Source organism: Gracilinanus agilis, chromosome 2 (assembly GCF_016433145.1).
Source record: "Gracilinanus agilis isolate LMUSP501 chromosome 2, AgileGrace, whole genome shotgun sequence".
Taxonomy (NCBI): Eukaryota; Metazoa; Chordata; class Mammalia; order Didelphimorphia; family Didelphidae; genus Gracilinanus; species Gracilinanus agilis.
In genome coordinates, this window is record NC_058131.1 from 182,985,959 (window position 1) to 183,008,057 (window position 22,099).

Sequence of the window (22,099 nt, forward strand, 5' to 3'; positions counted from 1 at the left end):
CTTCTTTCTTTCTTTCTTTCTTTCTTTCTTTCTTTCTTTCTTTCTTTCTTTCTTTCTTTCTTTCTTTCTTTCTTTCTTTCTTTCTTTCTTTCTTTCCTAGCTAGATGCTTAACTATAATTTTATTTTTTGTTGAAAGAATTCTAGTGATTTCATCACCCTCTAAATATAGCACCCTGGGAAAATCTCTAGTCACCCCAGCCTACTTGCAGGCTTTCTACATCCTTATCACAAGAAATCTGAAAGAGTTGTCCTGGAGCCTAATCCTGGCCATGACTGCTTATAAGCCCCTTGTTCTGATTTCTCCCACATCAGCTGGCTCACTTTCTCTTCCTGCCATAGCTCCAGAAACCCCGAAAAGCTGCCATATTTTTCTTCTTCATTACAGAGGAGCACTATGTGGTTGCCTTGTGGGATTATGAAGCCATGAATGACCGGGACCTGAAGGTGGTAAAGGGAGAAAAGCTGCAAATCTTGATGAAGTATGTTTCTCAGAGTGCCATTCCACACAGGGAGCCTTCTACTAGCTTACCTTGCCTTTGCAATGGGAGATACTCTTTCAATATTATCCAAATCTTCTATGATTTTGCCTTATTGGGGGCTTGCTTTCCATTCATTCATTTCTACTTCCTTTAGTTTGATTTTTTTTCCTTGTTCCATAGATACTTCAGGTGAGAATAAATAACCAACCTGGATGTAGAGAGGAAACATCCATGTAACCTTAAAGTCAACTCCAGGGTACTCTACCATTTCCCATTGTAATATTTTCTCCAAGACTTACCCAGCCTGGCATACTTGTGTATAGTGAGCTCTTCTAATCCAGATTTCCCCCATTCCCTGTGGTTTTGCTCTAATTATTTGGAAGTTATCTAATTATCTGGCCAGAAGTTTCTGACTCACATATATTCATGAATGATTACACACACACACATACACACACACACACAAATGTGTCTGTAAGTCACATGCATGTTTGGTTCATACAAAGTCTCCCTTGTTTTTTAAACAATTTGACCTCTTTTATTTTTTTCAAATTTTACTTTTTCTTTTAAACCCTTATCTTCTGTCTTAGAATCAATACTAAGTATCAGTTTCAAGGCAGAAGAGTGGTAAGGGCTAGGCAATTGGGGTTAAGTGACTTGCCCAGGGTCACACAGCTAGTTAGTGTCTGATGCCAGATTTGAATCCAGAACCTCCCATCTCAATGCCTATCTCTTTATCCATTGAGTCACGTAGCTGTCCCTAAATTTTATTCTTTTACTTTTTGCCATTACAAAAGATAATTAATCAACTCCTTTGGGACCAAAGATTTAGAGTGAGAAGGAACCTCAGAGATCATTTAGTCTGATCTCAGCATTTCATAAATGAGGAAACTGAAGGTAGATGGTTCAATGGCCTACTCCAGATCACATAGACAGTAAGAGGCAAGGTGAGCATTCAAACCCAAACTCTGACTCTGAATCCAGCACCTTGCACTGTACTCTGCTGCTGCTATTTCATGTATGGAGTCACCAGACTGATCATGTTACTTTCACTGAGTTTCTAAGAAGAAAAGGAAATCATCTTTCACTGCATTTGAGCCTTGGGATCATAGATCTAGACCTAGAAGGGAGCAGATATCAAGTCCAAGTCCCTCTCATCCCCGCTTTATTACTGAGGAACGAATACCATGGGACACTGAAGTGTTCCCCAAAGTCACAAAGCTAGCGAATGACAGAGACAAGATTAGAATCCACATCCTTCCTCTGACTCAGATCCAGCACTCTTTCCACTAAGTCACATTGCTTCCTCTTCATATCTTATTCTGAAGACCAAATCGTATCTGATCACTATTCAGGAATTTTGGCCTTCAAGTTCTAATCTTGTGACAGAGCAGTTCTTATACGTGGGGCTGGCTAGCTCCTCCTCAATTCTGTCCCATTAACAGGGAGGGAGCAAGCTTTCTGGGAATATTGCTCATTAACAAGTGAGACATGAGTCAGTCCAACCCTACTACCTTTTGCCTGATGTACCCCTCAGCAAATTAGAAATAATAATGAGCTTCAAAGTCAAATCATGATGATTCAGTGTCATTTCTCTTCTATTTCTCACTCTTTCGGGGTTGAGATCATGTCTATAAAGTACTTTGAGCCCCCTCAGAAGAATATCCCAAACACAGGATTTTTATTATGTTTGCATTTTCCCTTTTTCTTCTCATAGAACTGGAGACTGGTGGTTGGCCAGATCGCTTGTCACTAGAAGGGAAGGCTATGTCCCTAGCAACTTTGTTGCTCGAGTAGAGACTCTGGAAGTTGAAAAGTAGGTGTACTTTAATACAAATACTAGCACAATCTCACATTTGTTGGGGGGCAGGGATGCTGCACGTGGGAAGTGGGAACCATTGCTTAACCATTTGGATTTGAGATTTCTCTTTCACCATTTGGCAACACTGTGATCTTCAGGAAGTCACTTTGGTCTGCCCAGCCTTTGAGAATGAGACTTTCCCTGTCCCTCCCTTTCTGAATAGAAATGGATCTTATAAAACTCAGGCTATAATCGGGTGTATGAAGCTATGGTGTGGACTGTCTGGTCATGGTAAGCCTTCCCTGTGGCTTCATGAGATCATTCCTTATCAGAATAGTCATTTCCATGGAGTAGGAACTCATGTTATCTCAGTCATGTTTAACTCTTTATGACCCCATTTGTGGTTTTCTTAGCAAAGACTCTAGACTGGTTTGCCACTTCCTTCTCCAGTTCATTTTACAGATGAAGAAATTAAGGCAAATAGGATTAACCAACTTGTCTAGAATACCTCAGCTAATGTCTGAGACCAAAATTGAACTCAGGTCTGAAACTCTATCCTCTGAACCACTTGGCCACTATCAACTGGGACTTATATCCCTGCCTAGAGAAATAGTGGGATGTAGTAGATAGTTGACCAGATTTGAAGTTAGGAAGACTGGAGTTTAAGCCGGAGCCTCAATTTTCTGGATTAGTTTTTCTCTCCAGCCTTTTCTAGTTCAAAATCCTACTGAACTGACTGGATATCCTATGGTGAATGACTTAAATCAATGCAAAGATCCAAGGCAACTCCAAGGAACTTATGACAAAAATGGGTATCCATCATCATGGAAGGAACTGATTGAGTCTGAATGCAGATTGAAGCAAACCATTTTTCACTTTATTTCCTTCCCAATTTTTTTTTCTTGTACAAGCAGTATATGTCTTTTTTTCACACTATGATGAACATGGAAATATGTATTTCATGATAGATGTCTATAACCTATATCATATTACCTGCCATCTTGGGGAAGAAGGAGGGGAGAGAGGGAAGGAAAAAACACGGGTCACAAAATATCAGAAAACAGTGATTAAAAACTATATCAACTAGGAATTGGGGAAAAAGATAATAATGAATAAATAGAGCATAAACCTACTGGACTGGTATCACAGACGCTAGAATATTCAGTGAGCACATTTGCAGATGTGGTAGAAGCTAAATCAATGAGCATTAATTAAGTCCTTACTTTACACTACTAAGTCCGGATGTTGGCAGGACTTGGAATATTGGCAATAAGGCTTCGGTTTATTTCAACAATATATTTTTTTTTTATTGAACGCCTGACATGTGATGTAGTGTAGACAAGAAGACCTATGTTCAAGTCCATCTAGCCTTTGGCAAAACTGGTCATGTGACCCTGGGCAAACACTTCGCATCTCAGTGTCCCAGGTAACCTCCCAAGACTAGAATTCCTACACGTGGAATACCTGTTCTAAAATAAGTTGTGACTATATTTTGGCTAGTTTCAAGAACTGCTATTATTCTAGGAGGCAGCAAAGTCTTACATAGACTGGAGTTGTAGGGTGTGTGTGTGTGTGTGTGTGTGTGTGTGTGTGTGTGTGTGTGTGTGTGTGTGTAGTGTGTGTGGAGTGTGTGTGAGTGTGCGTGGAGTGTGTGTGAGTGTGTGTGGAGTGTGTGTGTGTGTTTTCCCCCCTTTGCCTTTGGGTATATAAAACATGGCTGTGGGAGAAGTCCCAAAGCACATAGTGCAATGAGAAGAGATCATTACTGAGTCCTTGGAAAACTTTGATGGGTTTTCCCCTCTTCCTTCTTCTACATCTCTTTCCAGGTGGTTCTTCAAAACAATCAGCCGGAGAGAAGCTGAGAGGAAACTCCTGGCTCCTGTCAACAAAATTGGCGCGTTCCTAATTAGAGAGAGTGAAACAAATAAAGGTAAGGACAAAGGCAACCCTTCTGAATAGGGCAGGGCAAAGAGCATGGCACTGGGGAGCTAGAGATCTGTAGGGATCCTAGCCTTGGCTCAGACCTCAACCCCATGAGATCTAGCTTAAATCACTTCTCCTCTATGTTTCCTTCTGTGAAAAACAGTGGACAGGGCAGCTAGCTGGTTCACTCAGTGGATTAAGAGCCAGGCCTAGAGATGGGAAGTCCTGGGTTTAAATGTGACTCAGACACTTCCTAGTGTGGTGATCTTGGGAAAGTCACTTAAGCCCCACTGCATCACCCTTACCAGTCTTCTGTCTTGGAAGCAATACACAGCATTGATTCTAAGATGGAAGGTAAGAGTTTTTTGAAAAAGGAAAACAGGGGAGTTGAACTAGATGATTCTAAGGTCCCTCCCAGCTCTGGCCCCTGATGATCCCGGATTTCATTTGTCAGTTTGGAGGCACAAGAGGGCAGGAAAAGGTTTGGGCCTGAGCAAGGGAAATGCGTCTGCCCTTTGAAATGATTTTTCATTTGGGTGTGTATATGTGTATGTATAAATCTATATATGTGGGCAGAACATAGATAGTCTATACTTATTTCTATATTGATACTCCTATTAGATTGTGAGTTCCTTGAAGTCAGGGACCATAATTTTGCCTTTTTCTGTATCCCAGCACTAATAGGCACTTACATGTTTCCTGACTGACTCGTATTGTGTCTGTCATTGGCATTGTCTGAGGAGAGACAGACAGACAGAGAGAGACAGCCAGTTGTGACAATGTCTTGAGTAACAGGCATGGAAGCCTAGGCATTCCCTTCCACACAGCCCCTTTCCCCACACCCACAGACAGCTCAGGGTGTATACAACACTTGCAACAACTTTAAAAGTAGATCCTGTGCACTATAATAGGGAGACCTGGGTTCAAATCCCAGCTCTGACACTAGCTATGTGACTTTGGGCAAGGCATTTGCCTTCTCTGGGCTTCTGTTTCCTACTCAGTTAAGGGAGGAAAGTTAAGACTAGATGACCTTTAATGTCCCTTCTGGACAGCTAGAAGGGGCAGTAGATAGAGCCCCTGGAAGACCTGAGTTCAAATATGGCCACAGACAATTAGTAGTCGTGTGACCCTGGTTAAGTTACTTAACCCCATTTGCCTCAGTTTTCTCATCTGTAAAACGTGAGCTTGAGAATGAAATGGTAGATAATGCTAGTATTTTGCCAAGAAAACCCCAAAGAGTTGGACACAACTGAATGATGGAACAGCAACGTCTCTTCCTGTTCTAAATGGATCATCATTCTATGAATTAGAATTAGTCTCTCAGACAAGAAAATCTTGCTTTTCAGGAATTGGTGAAAATATAGGTAGAGGTCAGGTAGGCATTACATAATTTAAAGGAAACCCTAATTCCACTTCATTTACCTGGACATTTGATTCTCTTGAGTTGATGACTTATTTCTTCCATATGTGTGTTTGTGAATTAATTCTCCAGGCGCCCTTTCCCTGAGTGTGAAGGACACCACCCCTGCGGGAGATGTTATCAAACACTATAAGATCCGGGCCCTAGATGATGGAGGATATTATATCTCTCCCAGGATCACCTTCCCTTCACTACGAGAACTGGTCCAACATTATTCTAGTAAGTGCCAGGTGTCAAATTTGATTGTAGGGCCATCACGCAGAAGGATATATTTAACAAGATTGGGCTTTATAATTGGCGGCTGTGGGGTATAGTGCAAATGGCCCTCTGCTGGGTGCAGGGAAAATTGGATTCTAGTCCCAGTTCTGTCCTTCACTTGAAGCAGGTGATCTCCCCTCTCTCTGGGCCTAGCTGCATGGACTTTGCTTATTTTGGCATGTCTGTCAGAAACAAACTTGTTATCTAAATCCAAGTAATTTAGGGAAAAAGAAATAAAAAGTGCAATGTTCCCCTTCCCACCACATCCTCACTAATTGGAAATTTGTTACAACCAGTCCTACTTAACAATTTTATGCTAATCAAGGAATGAAGATCTGGTCCCTGGATGAAGGAGGATATTCTATTTCTCCCAGGATTGCCTTCTCTTTGCTATAAGAGCAAGTTCAACATTATTATAGTAAGAGCTGGGCAGCAAATTTGGTTCTAGAAAAATCACTCGAGGATACAAAGTTTAAGGTAGAGTTTCCTATCTGTTAAAACAGAATAATCACTTTAATGTCAATGTGACCTGAAGAATAATTTTCCTAAAACTATTAAATCAAAAGTGGCCAAAGGCAGAAAAAGAAATACTGCTCTTAATTAGATGCATCAAAAGAGATTCCTATTACAGCTGTGGTTACCATATAATCCATTTTCCTGGAGTGTAGGAACTGTGATTCAGTTTCTGATTAGAAACTAATAACCCTGGGCAAGTCACTTGACCTCAATTGTTTATCCCTTCATGCTCTTTTGCCTTGGAATCAATATTTAGTATCAATTCTAACACAGAAGATGAGGATTTAAAAAAAAACTTAATTTCTTAAATTTAATTCTTAATTAAAAGAAACCTTTGATAGGGATAAAATAATTTTAGACTAAGGGAATCTCCTTGGGCTGTGATTAAGAACTGACAAGATTAGGGGCAGCTAGGTGGCAAAGTAGATAGGGTACTAGACCTGGACTCAGGAAGACTCATCTTCTTGAGTTCAAATTTGGTCTTAGACACTTACTGGCTCTGTGACCCTGGGCAAGTCACTTAACCCTGTTTGCCTCAGTTTCCTTTTCTGTACAATGAGCTGCAGAAGCCAATGGCAAATCACTCCTGCCAGGGAAACCCAAAAGAGGTTATAAAGAGTAGGACACAACTGAAAATGACTGAATAACAACACTGACAAGATTTTTTCATTCAGATAATTCCCAAAGGACCAGCCAGAAATAATTTTTATTCATATTTTCCTTAAAGAAGGAATTGGGCTGACAAGGTCCTTAGTGTGCTTTTACAGTTGTATCATATTATCTGGAACATGATAGAGTTAGATTGGATGATCTTTGAGATACTTTCCAGGTCTGACATTGTGTAGTTCTATAGTTTTATAGTTAATAATATAGCTTTATAGTTCTATAGTTAATAATATAGCACAGGGGCGGCTATGTGGTTCAGTGGATAGAGAGGCAGGCCTGGAAACAGGAGGTCCTGAGTTCAAATATGACCTCAGACAATTCATAGCTGTGTGACCCTCTTCTGCCTTGGAACCAATACTCAGGATTGGTTCTAAGACAGAAGGTAAAGGTGTAAAATATATATTATTACATAAGTAGGAACACAGGTATTGCCCTCTTTGATACTGTGCCCAAGCAATCTTTAGACACTTGAATAGATGTATAATCTCTTCTATATTGGTACATGTACATCAAAGTCTCTATCCCCATTTTTCTCTCTCTCTCTCTTTTTTTTCCATAGAGGATCTTTCCATTGTGGTGGAAATCTTCCTCAAGGTCAGAGATTTTTAACCTTTTTTTTGGTGCTCTTGACAAAACCAAATCCTGATGTGGTTAAGCCTATAGATCTCTTCTCAGAATAATATTTTTAATGCTTGGAATTATAAAAGGAACTCATTATACTGAAATACAAATATCAAAAAACAAGTTCATGATCGTGTAACCATGGGAAAATATCATAAACTATTAATTACATTAAAAATACACACACACACACACACACACAAGTTCACGAGCACTGGTAACCAGCTCTTATGGCTGCCTTTTACTATTTCATGGGTACCAGTGCAAAATTAGAGCTTCCCATCTGCCCATCCCTCTCTATGACTGCATAACTAACCGACCTCCTCCCTCCATCATTTAGTCACTCTAGATGTCATTTCTTCCCTATAAATCATTGCAGCTAATAGGCCAAAGGCCTCCTTGTACCTACTATGTACTATTCACACTACTATTCACAGTGCCTTTAGCAAGCCCTCTGTGACCGTGTGGCAGTTGTTTCATAATAGCACCGTTAAGACAACACCGCTGAATCTCAGAGTTTTATTTAGGGATGTGCTGGTAAATGTTTAACTGTTGCTCTCCAGAAAGGGAAAAAAAAGTGCACAGGACTGTTTTAAGTTTAATCTACAGATTAATAACATTTTCTTCATTACTTTCTTTAGTCTAAAACAATCAACAAAGCAATAACTCAATCTCTGATTTGATTCATTTGTGGATTTGAGTTATAAATGGGGACACTGAAAACTTAACAATTAGCTCTTGTGAGCCAGTACGAGCTGGCTCCAGCACACCCCTGCAAAGTCCTCTCCAGAGATGTTTGGGATGATTATCTGATATTTGCCTTATTGTTTCCATGGAATTTTCCATTTCCACGGAAATGACCAATTCACCAAAACATTTCCCCATGGCTCTTAGTGATATTAGGTGGCCAGGTGCCTTTACTAATTCCAAGGCTGCCACCTATAGGCTCACTACATGACAGCTTTGAAAGGAGCACATTTTAAACCTAAATGCACTTGAAGAAAACAGCTAAAGGTACACCTGAAGCCGGTCTAATTCAGTTCAACAATCATTCGTTCACAGAGTGGTATAGTGGGTCGAGTTCCAGTCTTGGAGTCAGAATGATCTCTGGAACATACTGGCTATGGGACAAGTCGCCAGCCTCTCAGTGTCCTGGGCAACTATTTCAATTTGAGTTTCAGACTATCTGCTTACCTGTGTTAGTAGAAGGAGCAAGCTTTCGACACCCACAAACTGTAATAAAAAAAGCGTGTTATGCCGCTACTATGTGGAAATCAAGCTATTAGATACTTTATTCAAAGAAAATGCAAATAACAGTAAAAGGAGAATTAGAGAAGGGAACCTAGCAAATGCCAGTCTCCCCCAACCTTTCATTTCTCTTTCTTTCTGGCAAGTTAATGAGCAAAGCTGAATAATCTCAAGTGGAGGGACGAGCATGTTCCAAATAGAAGGGAGAGGCACGGTTCCTTTGCTGCCCCAGTAACCACCCATCCACATCTTTTTGTCACTATAATACAGAGAAAGGGGACGGTTTATGCCAGAAGCTGACTATGCCCTGTGTGATTCTGGCTCCTCAGACACACTGGGCCCAGGATGAATGGGAAGTGCCCCGACATTCTCTGAAACTGGTGAGGAAACTTGGTGCTGGACAGTTTGGAGAAGTCTGGATGGGTAAGAACATGCTGTTCAGGGTTGGCATGGAGGTGGAGGGGTTGAGCTGTGAGAAGGGGCAATGAAGCAGGGACAGAGAAGAAGGGGCCTCTCTGGGGGGAAATCCCTTGAGATTATCTAAATGCTATTACACATGCTTTCTTTGGGGCCTCAGAACAACCCTCTGAGGCAAAAAGGGCAGGACTTTGATTACATTGTAAGCTCCTTCAGATCTCTTTTGCCTCCTTTTGTATCACCAGCATAGTGCCTGGCACACAGTAAATACTTAATACATGTTTATTGATTAAAGTTAAGATAACAGAGAGGAAAGTGATGTGGCTAAAGGCACATAAGGAGGCTAACCAAGGATTCTGATCCCTGGGCTGGTACCTTCTCCCTTAAGTTATAGAGATGCTTTTCTTCTGAATCTTTTTGGATCATCTCTGGGCCGGTACTGTCTCCCTTGAATTATTTGGAAGCCTTCTTTTTGAACCTTTTTTAATAGGTTCTTTTTTTTAACCCTTACCTTCTGTCTTGGAGTCAATACTGTGTATTGGCTCCAAGGCAGAAGACTGGTAAGGGTTGGCAATGGGGGTCAAGTGACTTGCCCAGGGTCACACAGCTGGGAAGTGTCTGAGGCCAGATTTGAACCTAGGACCTCCTGTCTCTACGCCTGGCTCTCAGTCCACTGAGCTACCCAGCTGCCCCCTGAATAGGTTCTTGAAGAGAGAGATTATTTCCTTTGTGACTTTGTATCTTCAGTGCCTAAGCCTAGTGCTTTGCACTTAATAGTTCCATAAAAAGGGCTTAATGAACCTTCTCCCTCTTTTTACCTTCCTTTATAATGATTGTCTTCCACCATTAGAATATAAGTTCCTTAAGGACTTTTTGTCTTTCTTTTTTGCCTTGATTTTTGTTCCCAGTGCCTAAAATATAGTAAGCATATAAAAAATGCTGACTTAGCCAGTTAGCTGGAGAGTGGGAAGTCCTGTGTTCAAATATAGCCTCAGACACTTCCCAGCCTTGTGACCCTGGGCAAATCACTTAATCCCCATTGCCTACCCTTTACCACTCTTCTGCCTTACAACCAATATATAGTATTGATTCTAAGATAGAAAATTAAGGGTTCTTTTAAATGCTTTTTGATTTGACTCAAATGGATAAAATAATGAATAAATGAATTTGCTTAACAAATGCTTATTGTTGGTTTATTGATCGACAACAAATCTCTTCTGGATTCTTGGCTTTGTGTCTGAAATGAGACAAAGAATTTAAGAATTTGAAGGAACTTCAGGGACCCTATAGTATAACCCATATCTCAAAAAGAATCTGTACTACAACATACCTAATATACTTAATAAGAAGCCTTCCATCCCCTGCCTAAAGATTTCCATTGAAAGAGAGCCTGTTCCCCCTTTGGACAGCTCTATATGTTGGAAAGTTTTTCCTGAGACCAAGTTTAAATTTGTCTCATTTTAACTTCTATCTGTTGCCTCTGGTTCTGTCGGATGAAACCAAAGGAGGCAAGTCTAATCTCTCTTCTATGTGACAAACTTTCAAATAATTAATTTTCTGAATCTCAGTTTACTCATGTGTAAAATGGGGTTAGTGACAGTTAGGATTAACAACCAAGTGTTCTGATTCCTATTCATCTATTGCCTCCGCTATGTCATGTTGCTTCAAAGTGAAAAGGTAGAACATCTGTATTCTTAATGGACTCCTTGATCCTCTCTTTGGTGTAGGTTATTATAAAAACAACATAAAGGTGGCCATCAAGACCCTGAAGGAAGGCAGCATGTCTCCTGAGGCCTTCCTTGCTGAGGCCAATTTAATGAAAACCCTCCAGCATGACAAATTGGTCCGTCTCTATGCGGTGGTTACCCAAGAACCCATCTATATTGTCACAGAGTACATGGCCAAAGGTGACAGGGCTTAGATCATGTGAATGAGGCTGGGGGTGGGAAAGGGCTGCTGGTGGTATAGATATAGTGTAAGCAAGAGCTATAGGCTGGCAAAGGGTTTAGATTCCGTGAACTTCACTCAATACTGATTGAGTACTTGCTACATTGATCTCTAAGAGATAAAACCTGAACAAAGAGTTGAAAGTAATGGTTAGTCTACTGCCTCTGTGGTGGATAAAAGGGGTGGGAGGGAAGGAATGAGTGCTATTCATTAAGGCTGCCATCCCCATGAATCTCCAAAGACTTAGACTTTAGAGTCCATTGGTCCTCACAGGAAGAAGAGGGGAGAGAAGAGGAGAAAAAAGAAGAGGATGGAAAGATAGGAGAGGAAGGGGAAAATGAGGAAAGAGCAGAGAAGGAGGCTAGAGAGGATCAGGCAAGGGAGAGAATAGGAGGAAAATATGGAAGAAGAGGAGATAAGAGTGGAGAGAAGTAGAGAAGAAAGAAAAGAAAGGGAAATGGAGGCGAGAAAGGAAGGGATAAGAAAGGAAGGAAGGGGAAAGAGAAGAAGGAAGGGAAGAGAGATGGAGAAAAAAGATGAAAGAAGAGGCAAGGTTGGAAAGAAAGGGAAAAGGAGAGATGGGATAGGGGAGAGGAGAGGAGAAGGAAGAGAGGAAAAGGTAGAAAGAGAAGTAGAACAGATGGAAGTAGGGAGGAGAGAGAGAAGAGGGGAGAGGAGCATTCTTTTCTTCATTGTACCCCTGCTCCAGGGATGCTGCTCTCCACTATCCCTCACAAGACATCAGCCCACCATGGATTCTGTGCTGAAGCATCAGACCATTAGAAAGGAAGGGTCCTTGGGTACTTCCTAGATGTGTGACCCTGGGCAAGTTACTTAACTCCAGTTGCCTAGCCCTTACAGTTCATCAGCATTGGATTTAGTATCTATTCTAAGATAAAATGTAAGGGAGAGAAGGAAGGAAGGAAGGAAGGAAGGAAGGAAGGAAGGAAGGAAGGAAGGAAGGAAGGAAGGAAGGAAGGAGGAAAGGAAAGAGGAAAGAAGGGAGGGAGGGAGGGAGGGAGGAAAGGAAGGAGGGTTCAGGTTAGAAGAACCTGAGTAAGGAAAGAGGACTAACAAAGAATTTTTTAAAAACTGATTTCCTGGCTACTTCTAAACAAATATTAAGAGTAAGAAAATTCTTTGGCCATAAAACATACTGCCAGGGCATGTTAGATATGTTGGGAAGCTACACTGATTATCACTTAACAAACTACTATCTCATTGTCCTGAATGATCTGCTTTGGCTGGTTTACTTTCAGGAACAGCTTCCTCTAACAGTATCTAGTTCAGCAAAGTTGACAAAAGAAGGTGCTAGGTAATTTTTCTGAAACAATACTTTAATTTCTTTCTTATTAGGGTGCTTATTGGATTTCCTAAAGTCAGAAGAAGGTTGCAAGCTGCCATTCTCAAGACTGATTGACATAATGGCCCAGGTGTGTGATCTAGGAATAACTACAATAACAATGATTCCATCTGTCATGTGCTAGGCATTTTACCATTCAAAGAATAACATTTTTTTAAAAAAACCCTCATCTGTCTGTGGCCATATTTGAACTCAGGTCTCCCAGGGGCTCTATCTACTGCCCCTTCTAGCTGTCCAGAAGAGACATTAAAGGTCATCTAGTCTTAACTTTCCTCCCTTAACTGAGTAGGAAACAGAAACCCAGAGAGGGCAAATGCCTTGTCCAAAGCCACATAACTAGTGTCAGAGCTGGGATTTGAACCCAGGACCTCCCTTTTCTAAGCTTTCTCCCTTTCTCTATCCCCTAAGGCACCTAGCTGCCCCATAGGAAGTTCTTCACGGTAATATATCTGTCTCAGTTCACACCCTCCATGTATCTTTCCATAAGATAGGTGCTATGGTTATGAGACCTTTTTTCCCATCATATAGAGAATTTCCAGGAAAAAAAAAATAAAAGCTCCTGCTACCAATACAGGTCAGCCCCTGCTCTGCAATGTGTAGTCCTACAGTCTGCCTGGGGCACTGAGAGGTTGTGTTACTTTCCCAAGACATACAATCAGAATGTATCAAATACAATCCTGGTTTTTTTTTTGTACTGAAAGCCAAATCTCTCCATTATGCCATTATTTCATGCTGGTTTCTAAAAAAAATAATTATTCAGTTTCCAAGAACCCCAATGGTGATTCAGTATTGGGGCCACCCTTCCAAATATCAGATAAGAAATGAATTTTAACAGCCACGAACATGCTCAAGACTCCATAGTTAGCCAGATAATAATCTAACTTTAACTATCTCTATATAATGTGAGGCGATCAAGCCCACTTTGCCCTAAGCATTGTAATATCAAAGCTAATAGAGGCAGAAATTGATGGTTTTTTAAATTTGGAATTTATCCATCTCAGAGTCAGGTAGGTAGCCCAGAGGATAGAGTGCCAGACCTGGAGACAGGAGAACCTGGGTTCAAATCTGGCCCCAGACACTTCCTAGCTATGTGACCCTGGGCAAGTCACTTAACCCCCACTACCTACTCTTGCTGCTCTTGTCTTGTCATTTAAAAAAAGGAATTTACCCATCTCAAAGAGGGGGAGAGAGTCAGATTAAGAGAGGAAAACTTCTTTCACTGGGGCTATTAGATGGGGACACAAAGAAAACTTGATAGACCAAATCTCCTCCCTGTGACTGGCAGGAAAGCATACTTGACAGTCATGAAGTGTGGGTGTTTGGTCTGTGGTCAGCCTGTGATATACACAAAAACACATACACATCCATTTTTGGAAGGGACACCACCTCCCTTTCGTTCCCCCTCCCGCACACCTCACCACATTACCCCTACCCCTACTTTCATGGCATGGAATCTTATCTATTATTAGTATCAGGACAGGAACTGATGTCATATCTTCTCTTTTTTTCCACTGAAGTGAGCACAGAACTGAATAGTGTTCAAGCTGATAAACTAATTTCAGAAAATTAATGCTAGGGTCAAATTACACTGGTTACAAGCCTGTCTAAACTATACATTGGAAAGTTGTGGGGGCACCCCAGAAGCAACAGGAATGAAAATGCACTCATGCTCAAAACATGCCAGGATCTGGTTTTGTGTGTGTGTGTGTGTGTGGTTCAAAACATGTGGTGGTCAACATAGTTGTTGAATGAATGAATCAAAAGATTAGAAAAGGAAACAAATTGAAAAAAATACTCCAACAAGTTAATTAAATGGAGGTAATATGCACCAGTGGTTATGACCATTGATTCTAATGCTGGCTAATTGATGGGACAGGTTTGGTAGTGATGTCTTACTGCCCCTTTGCTTCCCTCAATTTCTCAAATCAGTAATTTTGTACATGAAATAGAAAATCTAAAATTCTGTGAGTTGAAGACTCCAAATGTCATCCATTGCAGCCTAGAACACTGGATTAAAAGAAAATGTCAGAGCAGGGACACAATCGAAAGACTTTTAGGCACTCGTGTGGTGTTAAAAAAAAAAAGTTACTTTTTCTCTCTGGACCTCAATTTCCTTATCAGTAAGACAAGGGAGCTGGACTAAATTATCTCCAAGATGTGTTTAAGCTCTGACATTCTCAGATAAAAGAGCCTGTACTTGATGTCTCTGCAGCCCATTTATTCTTCAACCCTTTGCTATGTGACATTTGACCAGACCACCACCATTACAAAGGTCACCACCTAATTGTCAGGTTATAGAGAATCAGAACCATCAATGGGTTTTTCCGCTGTCCCCATCCTTTGCAACCTCTCCATAGTATTTGACCTTCATCTCTTTGAAACTTTTCCCCACTCATTTCTATGGAATTATACTCTCTTTCTACCTCTATGACTACTCATCAAAAACTTTCCTTTCTTGATTTCTGTGGATCATCTTGCTCATCAAATTCAGGCTTTCCCTAAAGCTCTATCCTCAAGATATGAGCCAAATCAACACAACAAATATTAATTGGCAAGATCTACCATGATCAAGACCTACTATGCTCAGGGCTGAGGCAGAGGAATGATGAAAGATAGTTTCTATCCGCAAGGAATCTATACACTAATAGGGCACATAGAATAAATTTTTTAAAATCTGATAGTCTATCTCCCATCATAAAATGCTCTGGGGCAGCACTGGTGAACCTTTTAGAGATCATGTGCCCAAACTTTCCCTTCAAGCCACCTGTGAGCCCCCTGCATTACCCCAGAGAGTGGAGGAAGTGCTTGGTTTGGGCTGCTGGAAAGAATGGGGGACATGCAAAAAATGTCCATGGTTGCACTAGGGAGGGGAACAAAATAGCTCCCTCAAGCATGCTGCGGTATGTATCTCATGCCTTTGCCATCATGGCTCTAGGAGAACCTAAGCACCAGAGCCACAGTTTGTGTGGTCTAATCAGGGATTTATCCTCTTGAGATCTAAAATTTTGAGACCTAAATTCTTCAGAAATAACTAAGACAACACCTGGATAGGAAAATTAGGGAACAGGAGCTGAATCTTTGATTTCATTGGTATTGGAAACTCTCAGAGGAAGATATTGTTTCTACCAACGCAGCCAGGACCTTTGGCAGCATCTTCTCTACTCCATAACGTATCGGAAAGTAGTCTAGAACACTGAGAGATCAAGACTTTGCCAAGGATTACACAGTCAGGACGTTTTAGAAGCATGACTTGACCTTATGTTTTCAAGGCCAGCTCACTATCCACTACGCTAAATGGGAATTTCTCAATATGGCAATGCTTTCTTTCTCTATGGCCATGCTCCAGATGGCTTGAGTTCTTCCAGGCCATGTTTATACTCCTTGATCAAAGGATGTAAGGACAAGAACAAGCAGATTTTGTGGTCCCAGTTTTAGAAGTTAGGTAGGGGAAACAGAAACAGTGCCATTCCGGTTTTCTTCCTTTCCCTTCCCTTCTAAGAAAGTGCCATCTTTCCCATGTACTCTTTTTCCTTCTCTCTCTCCTGCTTTCTCTTTCTTTCCCTCTCTTTCTTTCTCTTTTCTTCTCCCTCTCTCTTTCACTCTTTTCCTCCCTTTTTATGTTTCTCTCTTTCCTTCTCTTCCTCTCTCCCTCTCTGCCTCTCATTCTTTCTCTTCTCCATTCTTTTTCCTTCATTCCTCCTGTTTCTCTCCTGAAAGCCCCAGAGAACATATTTAGAGGAAAGCATGAAGAAAGAAGGAAGGAGATGGAACCATTAAGTTCTAAAAAGATGTACATAGAGAAACCTGAACTGTTATTTTGCTTGTTCATCTAAGTACACAAATCTGTATTCCATGTATTATTAATTATTTATTAATTAAGAATATATTATTTTAAATAATTGTGTAATTATTATTTTTATAATTAATTATATGATGGTTTTCCCACAGGAAAACCTAGCCCTAATTTCTCAATTGTGTTAGCATTATAAAATTTTTCAAATAATATTTATCAGGTGCATTATTGAAATGACCATATCTTTTTAAAAAATTTTAAATTTTAATTTATTCCTACTATACACCAGGCACTGTTCTAGGCACTTACGCCCTTTTTTTAAATAGGATAAGCATTTTATTTTAATAGAATAACTCTTATAAAATTATATACATATAATTATAAAAATCTGCCCCTACCAATAACAAATTTGTGAATGACATGTACAATATTTTACACTCATATTTCCTTGACTCAATATCATGTTTATCCTCTCTTCTCTGAGGTCAAAATTTTTTCGACACTCTTTGGAAAAATATAAATAACTCTGTTTAGATAAGACTTTCTAGAGCATAACCAAGTTTCTAAGTAATTTATCTGAAATACCAAACATAATTTTTCTATAAAAATAGGTAGTCAGTGAACAATAACTCTTCCAGTGGCCAGAATAAAAACATACTCAAAACATACCCAAGACAAGAAGTTAGAGGGTCAAGGAGACCTCAGACACTGGGAAAATATCCTGTGGTAAAATGAGATTGCAAGGGGCTGAAGAATAAACTGAGTAGTTGGAGACAAATGGGTAGTATAAAAATCAAATGCTTTTTCAAGAATTTGGGCAGCATAAGAGAAGAGGAGATGAAAAATGAGAAAGAAATGGCTTTAACTTCTTCACCTCTTCACTCCACATGGATGCTATATCTTTGTCTTTCTTCTGTCTCAGAGCCAAGAATGGAGGAGAAATGTTTCTCTCCCTAGTCAAAGCTGACTCCTCCACCTTTGTGCATCATTCCTGTCCCATCCTGCAACCATCCTCTCTCTCCCATATATTTTTAACCTCTCATTTGCTGGTTTGTTTCTTTTTGCCTAAAAATATGGTTGGATCTTCCTAGTTCTGGAAAAAAGTTCTTGTCTTTGACCTAACTATTCCCTTCAGCTACCATTTTACTTCTCTCTTCCTTTTTACTGCCCAAATTCTTGAAAAAACACTTGATGTTTCTACCCTCCATTTTCCCCTTTACTATACTAAAGGAAATACAATGAAAAAGACAATCCTTCATCTCAAGGAGTTCAAAATCTGATTGAAGAGACAACATGCAAACAATTATGTTCAAATGTACATACAGGATAAATTAGAGAAAATCAATAGACAGACAGCACTAACATGAAGGGGGATCAGGACAGGCTTTTCATTTAGAAGGTTAGTTTTTAACTAGGACTTAAAGAAGCCAAGTGTGATGGGTGCTTGATGAAATGTCTGAGGAAACAAAGATTTAAGCTTCTGAGCATACTGATTTATTAAGCAATGCGTGCCATTTGCTAATAAATTGAGACCAGGGCTCTTCAGCTTTGGCACTGGACCCCAAATACAGGGGGAGATCGATTTTTATGCATGAAAAACAATCAAATAAATCAATTAATTAAAAGAAAATACTTAGGATACAAAAAATTAGGTAAGCTGATTTCTAATTGGAGGAAAGATTTAAGACTTTCCAAGCTGGGAGGAGGGTAAAAAGGTGCAGTTCCTTGAAATACAAAAAAGAGGTGTCCCACTCCCCTCAAGTTTATATATTTAATCAAAGAGCATCAAAACAATAACTGATTAACCACCCAAAGCCAGTTTTCAAATAAGATATATGAGTTGCTTGAGATGTATAATTGTGAGAAAACTTAGATTAATCTTTGGATATGAATGGGTTTCTGGCCAGCATAATTTAGGTCCTTAGTTAAGGGGCAGCTAGGTGACTCAAGGGATAGAGAGCCAGGCCTAGAGAAAGGAGGTCTTGGGTTCAAATTTGGCCTTGGACATTTCCTAACTGTGTGACCCTAGACGAGACACTTAACTCCAATTACCTAGCCCTAACTGCTCTTGTGCTTAGGAATTGATCATTCTTATTGATTCTAAGGCAGAAGGCAAGGTTTTAGTTTGTTGTTTTTTTTTAGAATCTCTAAGGAGCAGGTAGAGGCAGAACAGCTTCCCAGTCATTCAGGGCTAGGTTCAAAGAATGCAATAATTTCCCATAATTGAATAAAGTTTTTTCACAAGACAGAAATTGGACGAGACCCATAATAGAATAAAAAGAGAACTGAGCTAATTCCAGAATTGAGTCATAAGACAGGTGGAACATAGGGAAGAGGAAGGTATAAGGAGACCAGAAAGTTAAGAAGGGGCCAGGTCATGAGCAGCTATAGAGGAGTTAAAAAATCATATCTACCTGACTATTTGAAGACTATCTGACCAATGAGTGAAGGATCACCAGAGTGGGGAGAGAGATGAGGTGGGGAGACCGACCCAACAGGCTATAACAGTAGTCCAAGAAAGAGATGATGTACCCTATACCAGGGTGGTGACAGTATAAAAGGAGAGAAGAAGATGCTCACAAATGATGCTACAAAGGCAAAAACTGACGAGACACAGCAAGAGATTGGATGTGTGGGGTGAGAGATAGTGGGGAGGCAAGGATGACATCTAGGTGCTACATCTAAATTGATAGAAGAATGGCGAGGTTCTAAACAGTATTCTAGAAGTTGTTTACGAAGTCATTCCTAAATTGAGTATATTTAAGTAAGGTGTTGTTTATATTCCATTCCTTTTTCCCTCCCCATCATCAAATTTTCTAAAGGCCTATGGAAGGCGAGTTATGTATCAAACTATTGTAAAAATCTGAATATTCAGCTCTGCAACAAATCATTCTGTGGAATCTGGCTGGTGTTTAACTCCCATAAGGCACCCAGCAGAGCAGAGAGGTTACTCCAGAGGTAGCATAATATAGTGGTAAGAGTGTGGGACTTAGGAGGTTTTGGGTTTCAATCCTGCATCAGACACTGATTCATTTAATGACTCAGTTTCCATCCACATCTGTAAAGAGGAGAGAACCACAGTTCTAGCTTCATAGGGTTATTGAAGGGATCAAATTTTTAAAAATGCAAAAGAATGCTTAAAGAGCTATATAAATGTTAATCATTTATTAAAATGAGGTAGTGGAGGGGGGCACCTAGGTGACTCAGGAGAGCCAGGCCTAAAGAGGGGAGGTCCTGGGCTCAAATGTGATCTCAGGCACTTCCTAGCTATCTGAGCCTGGGCAAGTCACTTAACCCCCATTACTACTCTTCTTGCCTTGAAACTAGTACAGTTTTGATTCCAAGAGGAAGGTGAGGTGCTTTTCTTTTTAATGAGGTAGTAGGATCCAAAAAGAGTTCTCCCTCCATCTCTGAGAACTTTACAAAAAACCTGATCATCCTTGTTGCCAGACTTGAGGAATTATTTTGTGCCAGGAAGTTTCTTGAGCCATAAGAAAAATATACTGTGGATACTGAGAGAGAGACAGACAGACAGACAGACAGATAGACAGACAGAGATATATATAGAGAGGCAGAGACAGAGAGACAGAGAGTGTAAGATGGAAGGAGACAGAGACAGACAGAGAGAGTGTTAGAGACAGAAATAAACAGAGACAGAAAGAGAAGGACCAATAGAGACAGACAATCAGAAACTGAGAAACAGAGACAGAGAGAGACAGGGAGGAGAGAGAGACAGAGAGACAGAGAGAGAGACATTGAGAGACAGAGAGAGAACTCGGAGAACTTTAATCTATTACTGGAAAGGACTAAAGGTGGAAAGTTGCTGCCAGTTTCCCCTGAGGGTGAGATTCAAACATGCACTAGAGATGCTCTGAGCTACTGGTGTATGTGGCAGAGGGAGAGGCCTAGAGCTAACAACAGACTGTCCTGTCCTCTTAGATTGCAGAAGGGATGGCCTACATCGAGCAAAGAAATTCAATCCATCGAGACTTGAGGGCAGCCAATGTCCTGGTGTCTGAGAGTCTGTGCTGCAAGATTGCTGACTTTGGCTTGGCCAGGATTGTAGATAGTGAATATACAGCCCATGAAGGTGAGTTGAACTAATCTCTCGAGGTACAAGGAAGATGAGCAAAACCAACATGCTGATAACTTTAAATTGCCTTTGCCTTCTGCCCCTTCCCTATGCATATCCCCTTTCATTTCTGTGGGGGACTGAATGATAGAACTCTTAAGTCAGAAGCCAAAGGACACCTCCAGACCTCTGCCCCGGCTTCCTTCAGCTATCTATCCAGCAGGGGTAGGGTGGGGTGGTGAGGAGGCTCATTCAACCACGTCTAATTTGCCCTGCTCTCACCCTACTACCAGTACTCGTTGTTTAGATGGACTTCCTAGTGCAAATATTCTGCTGCTTTGGGAAGATGCAATTTTTAGTCAATCAGTTAATAAATTTTTAAGACAATTAAATCTGAAAACAAAACAAAATCCCCAAAGTCAAGCCTCTAGCCAGGAACAACCCTCTAGAAAACCATCTCAGTGTTTGGTCTGTCTCCTTCCTCAACTGCTCCTCTCAACAGCATTCCCAATAAGTAGGGCTAGACTAGCAAAGGGCTACAATGAATACTGTTTATAAAGACAAAACAAACACGTTTTAAAAAAAAGTCAAACTCATTAGCAACCAAGCAACTGTTTGAATCCTCCTCACACTCAATACTTCAGTCCCAGAGTTCTGGCCCCTTTCTTTGTGGCAGCTGCCTCTGACGTTTCTTCTGTCTACTAACTGCATGTGGTTTGGCCTGGCTTCCCCTTATCCAACTCTGTGGGTTGTCTACAAGTCTTGTCGGGAGCTTCATCCCTCTGAACCTAATTTTGGACTGGACTGACTGAAATGACTTTTTTAAAAAGACCTTTACCTTCCATCTTAGAATCAATATTATGTGTGGGTTTTCAGGCAGAAGAGCAGAAAGGTCTAGGCAATGGGAGGCAAGTGACTTGCCCACGGTCACAAGGATAGAAAGTGTCTGAGGCCAGGATCTCCCATCTCTAGACCTGGCTCTCTATCCACTGAGCCACCTCACTGGCCCCTTAACTGACTTAAAAAACAACAAAAAACAACCCTTTCTTCCATCTTAGAATCAATACTGGGTATTGGTTCCAAGACAGAAGAGTGGTAAGGGCTAATTGCCTAATGGGGGTTAAGTGACTTGCCCAGGGTCACACAGCTAGGAAAGGTTTGAGGTCAAATTTGAACCCAGGACCTCCCATCTCTGGTTCTGACTCTCAATCCACTGGGCCACACAGCTGCCCTACCCCCCCCCCAACTAACTTTTAAAAGTCACCCAGGAAACCATGGTCAAATCATTACTCTTCCTAGTATATTTTTCCCTTTTTAGTTCACTCAAAGGACTTTTCCTTACCTCATAAAGGGATCACCTGTCATGGCCACATTTATACAAATTTGTTTGTTACTATTTTTTTTGTTACTATTGTTACTATAAAGTGTGTTACTATTATCAGAATGTCTTCTACAATTAGATTCTGGATTCCTTTCCTCTCCCTTCCCTTCCCTTCCCTTCCCTTCCCTTCCCTTCCCTTCCCTTCCCTTCCCTTCCCTTCCCTTCCCTTCCCTTCCCTTCTCTTCCCTTCCCT

General features: G+C 40.7%; 1 protein-coding gene across 2 annotated transcripts in view; it reads left to right on the forward strand.

Moving 5' to 3' along the window:
* Nucleotides 1-388: 388 nt before the first annotated feature.
* Nucleotides 389-22,099, forward strand: part of BLK (BLK proto-oncogene, Src family tyrosine kinase) — a 32,653-nt gene continuing 10,942 nt past the window's right edge. Inside the window, exons 1-8 of one of the 2 annotated variants that reach the window (XM_044660909.1) lie at nt 389-480; nt 2,198-2,296; nt 4,108-4,211; nt 5,697-5,843; nt 9,204-9,356; nt 11,078-11,257; nt 12,654-12,730; nt 20,393-20,543. In XM_044660909.1, coding sequence (XP_044516844.1) covers nt 425-480; nt 2,198-2,296; nt 4,108-4,211; nt 5,697-5,843; nt 9,204-9,356; nt 11,078-11,257; nt 12,654-12,730; nt 20,393-20,543 — 967 coding nt within the window. In that variant the 5' untranslated portion in view covers nt 389-424. The remainder of the gene's footprint in view (nt 481-2,197; nt 2,297-4,107; nt 4,212-5,696; nt 5,844-9,203; nt 9,357-11,077; nt 11,258-12,653; nt 12,731-20,392; nt 20,544-22,099) is intronic. The other variant, XM_044660910.1, reaches the window with a different exon arrangement.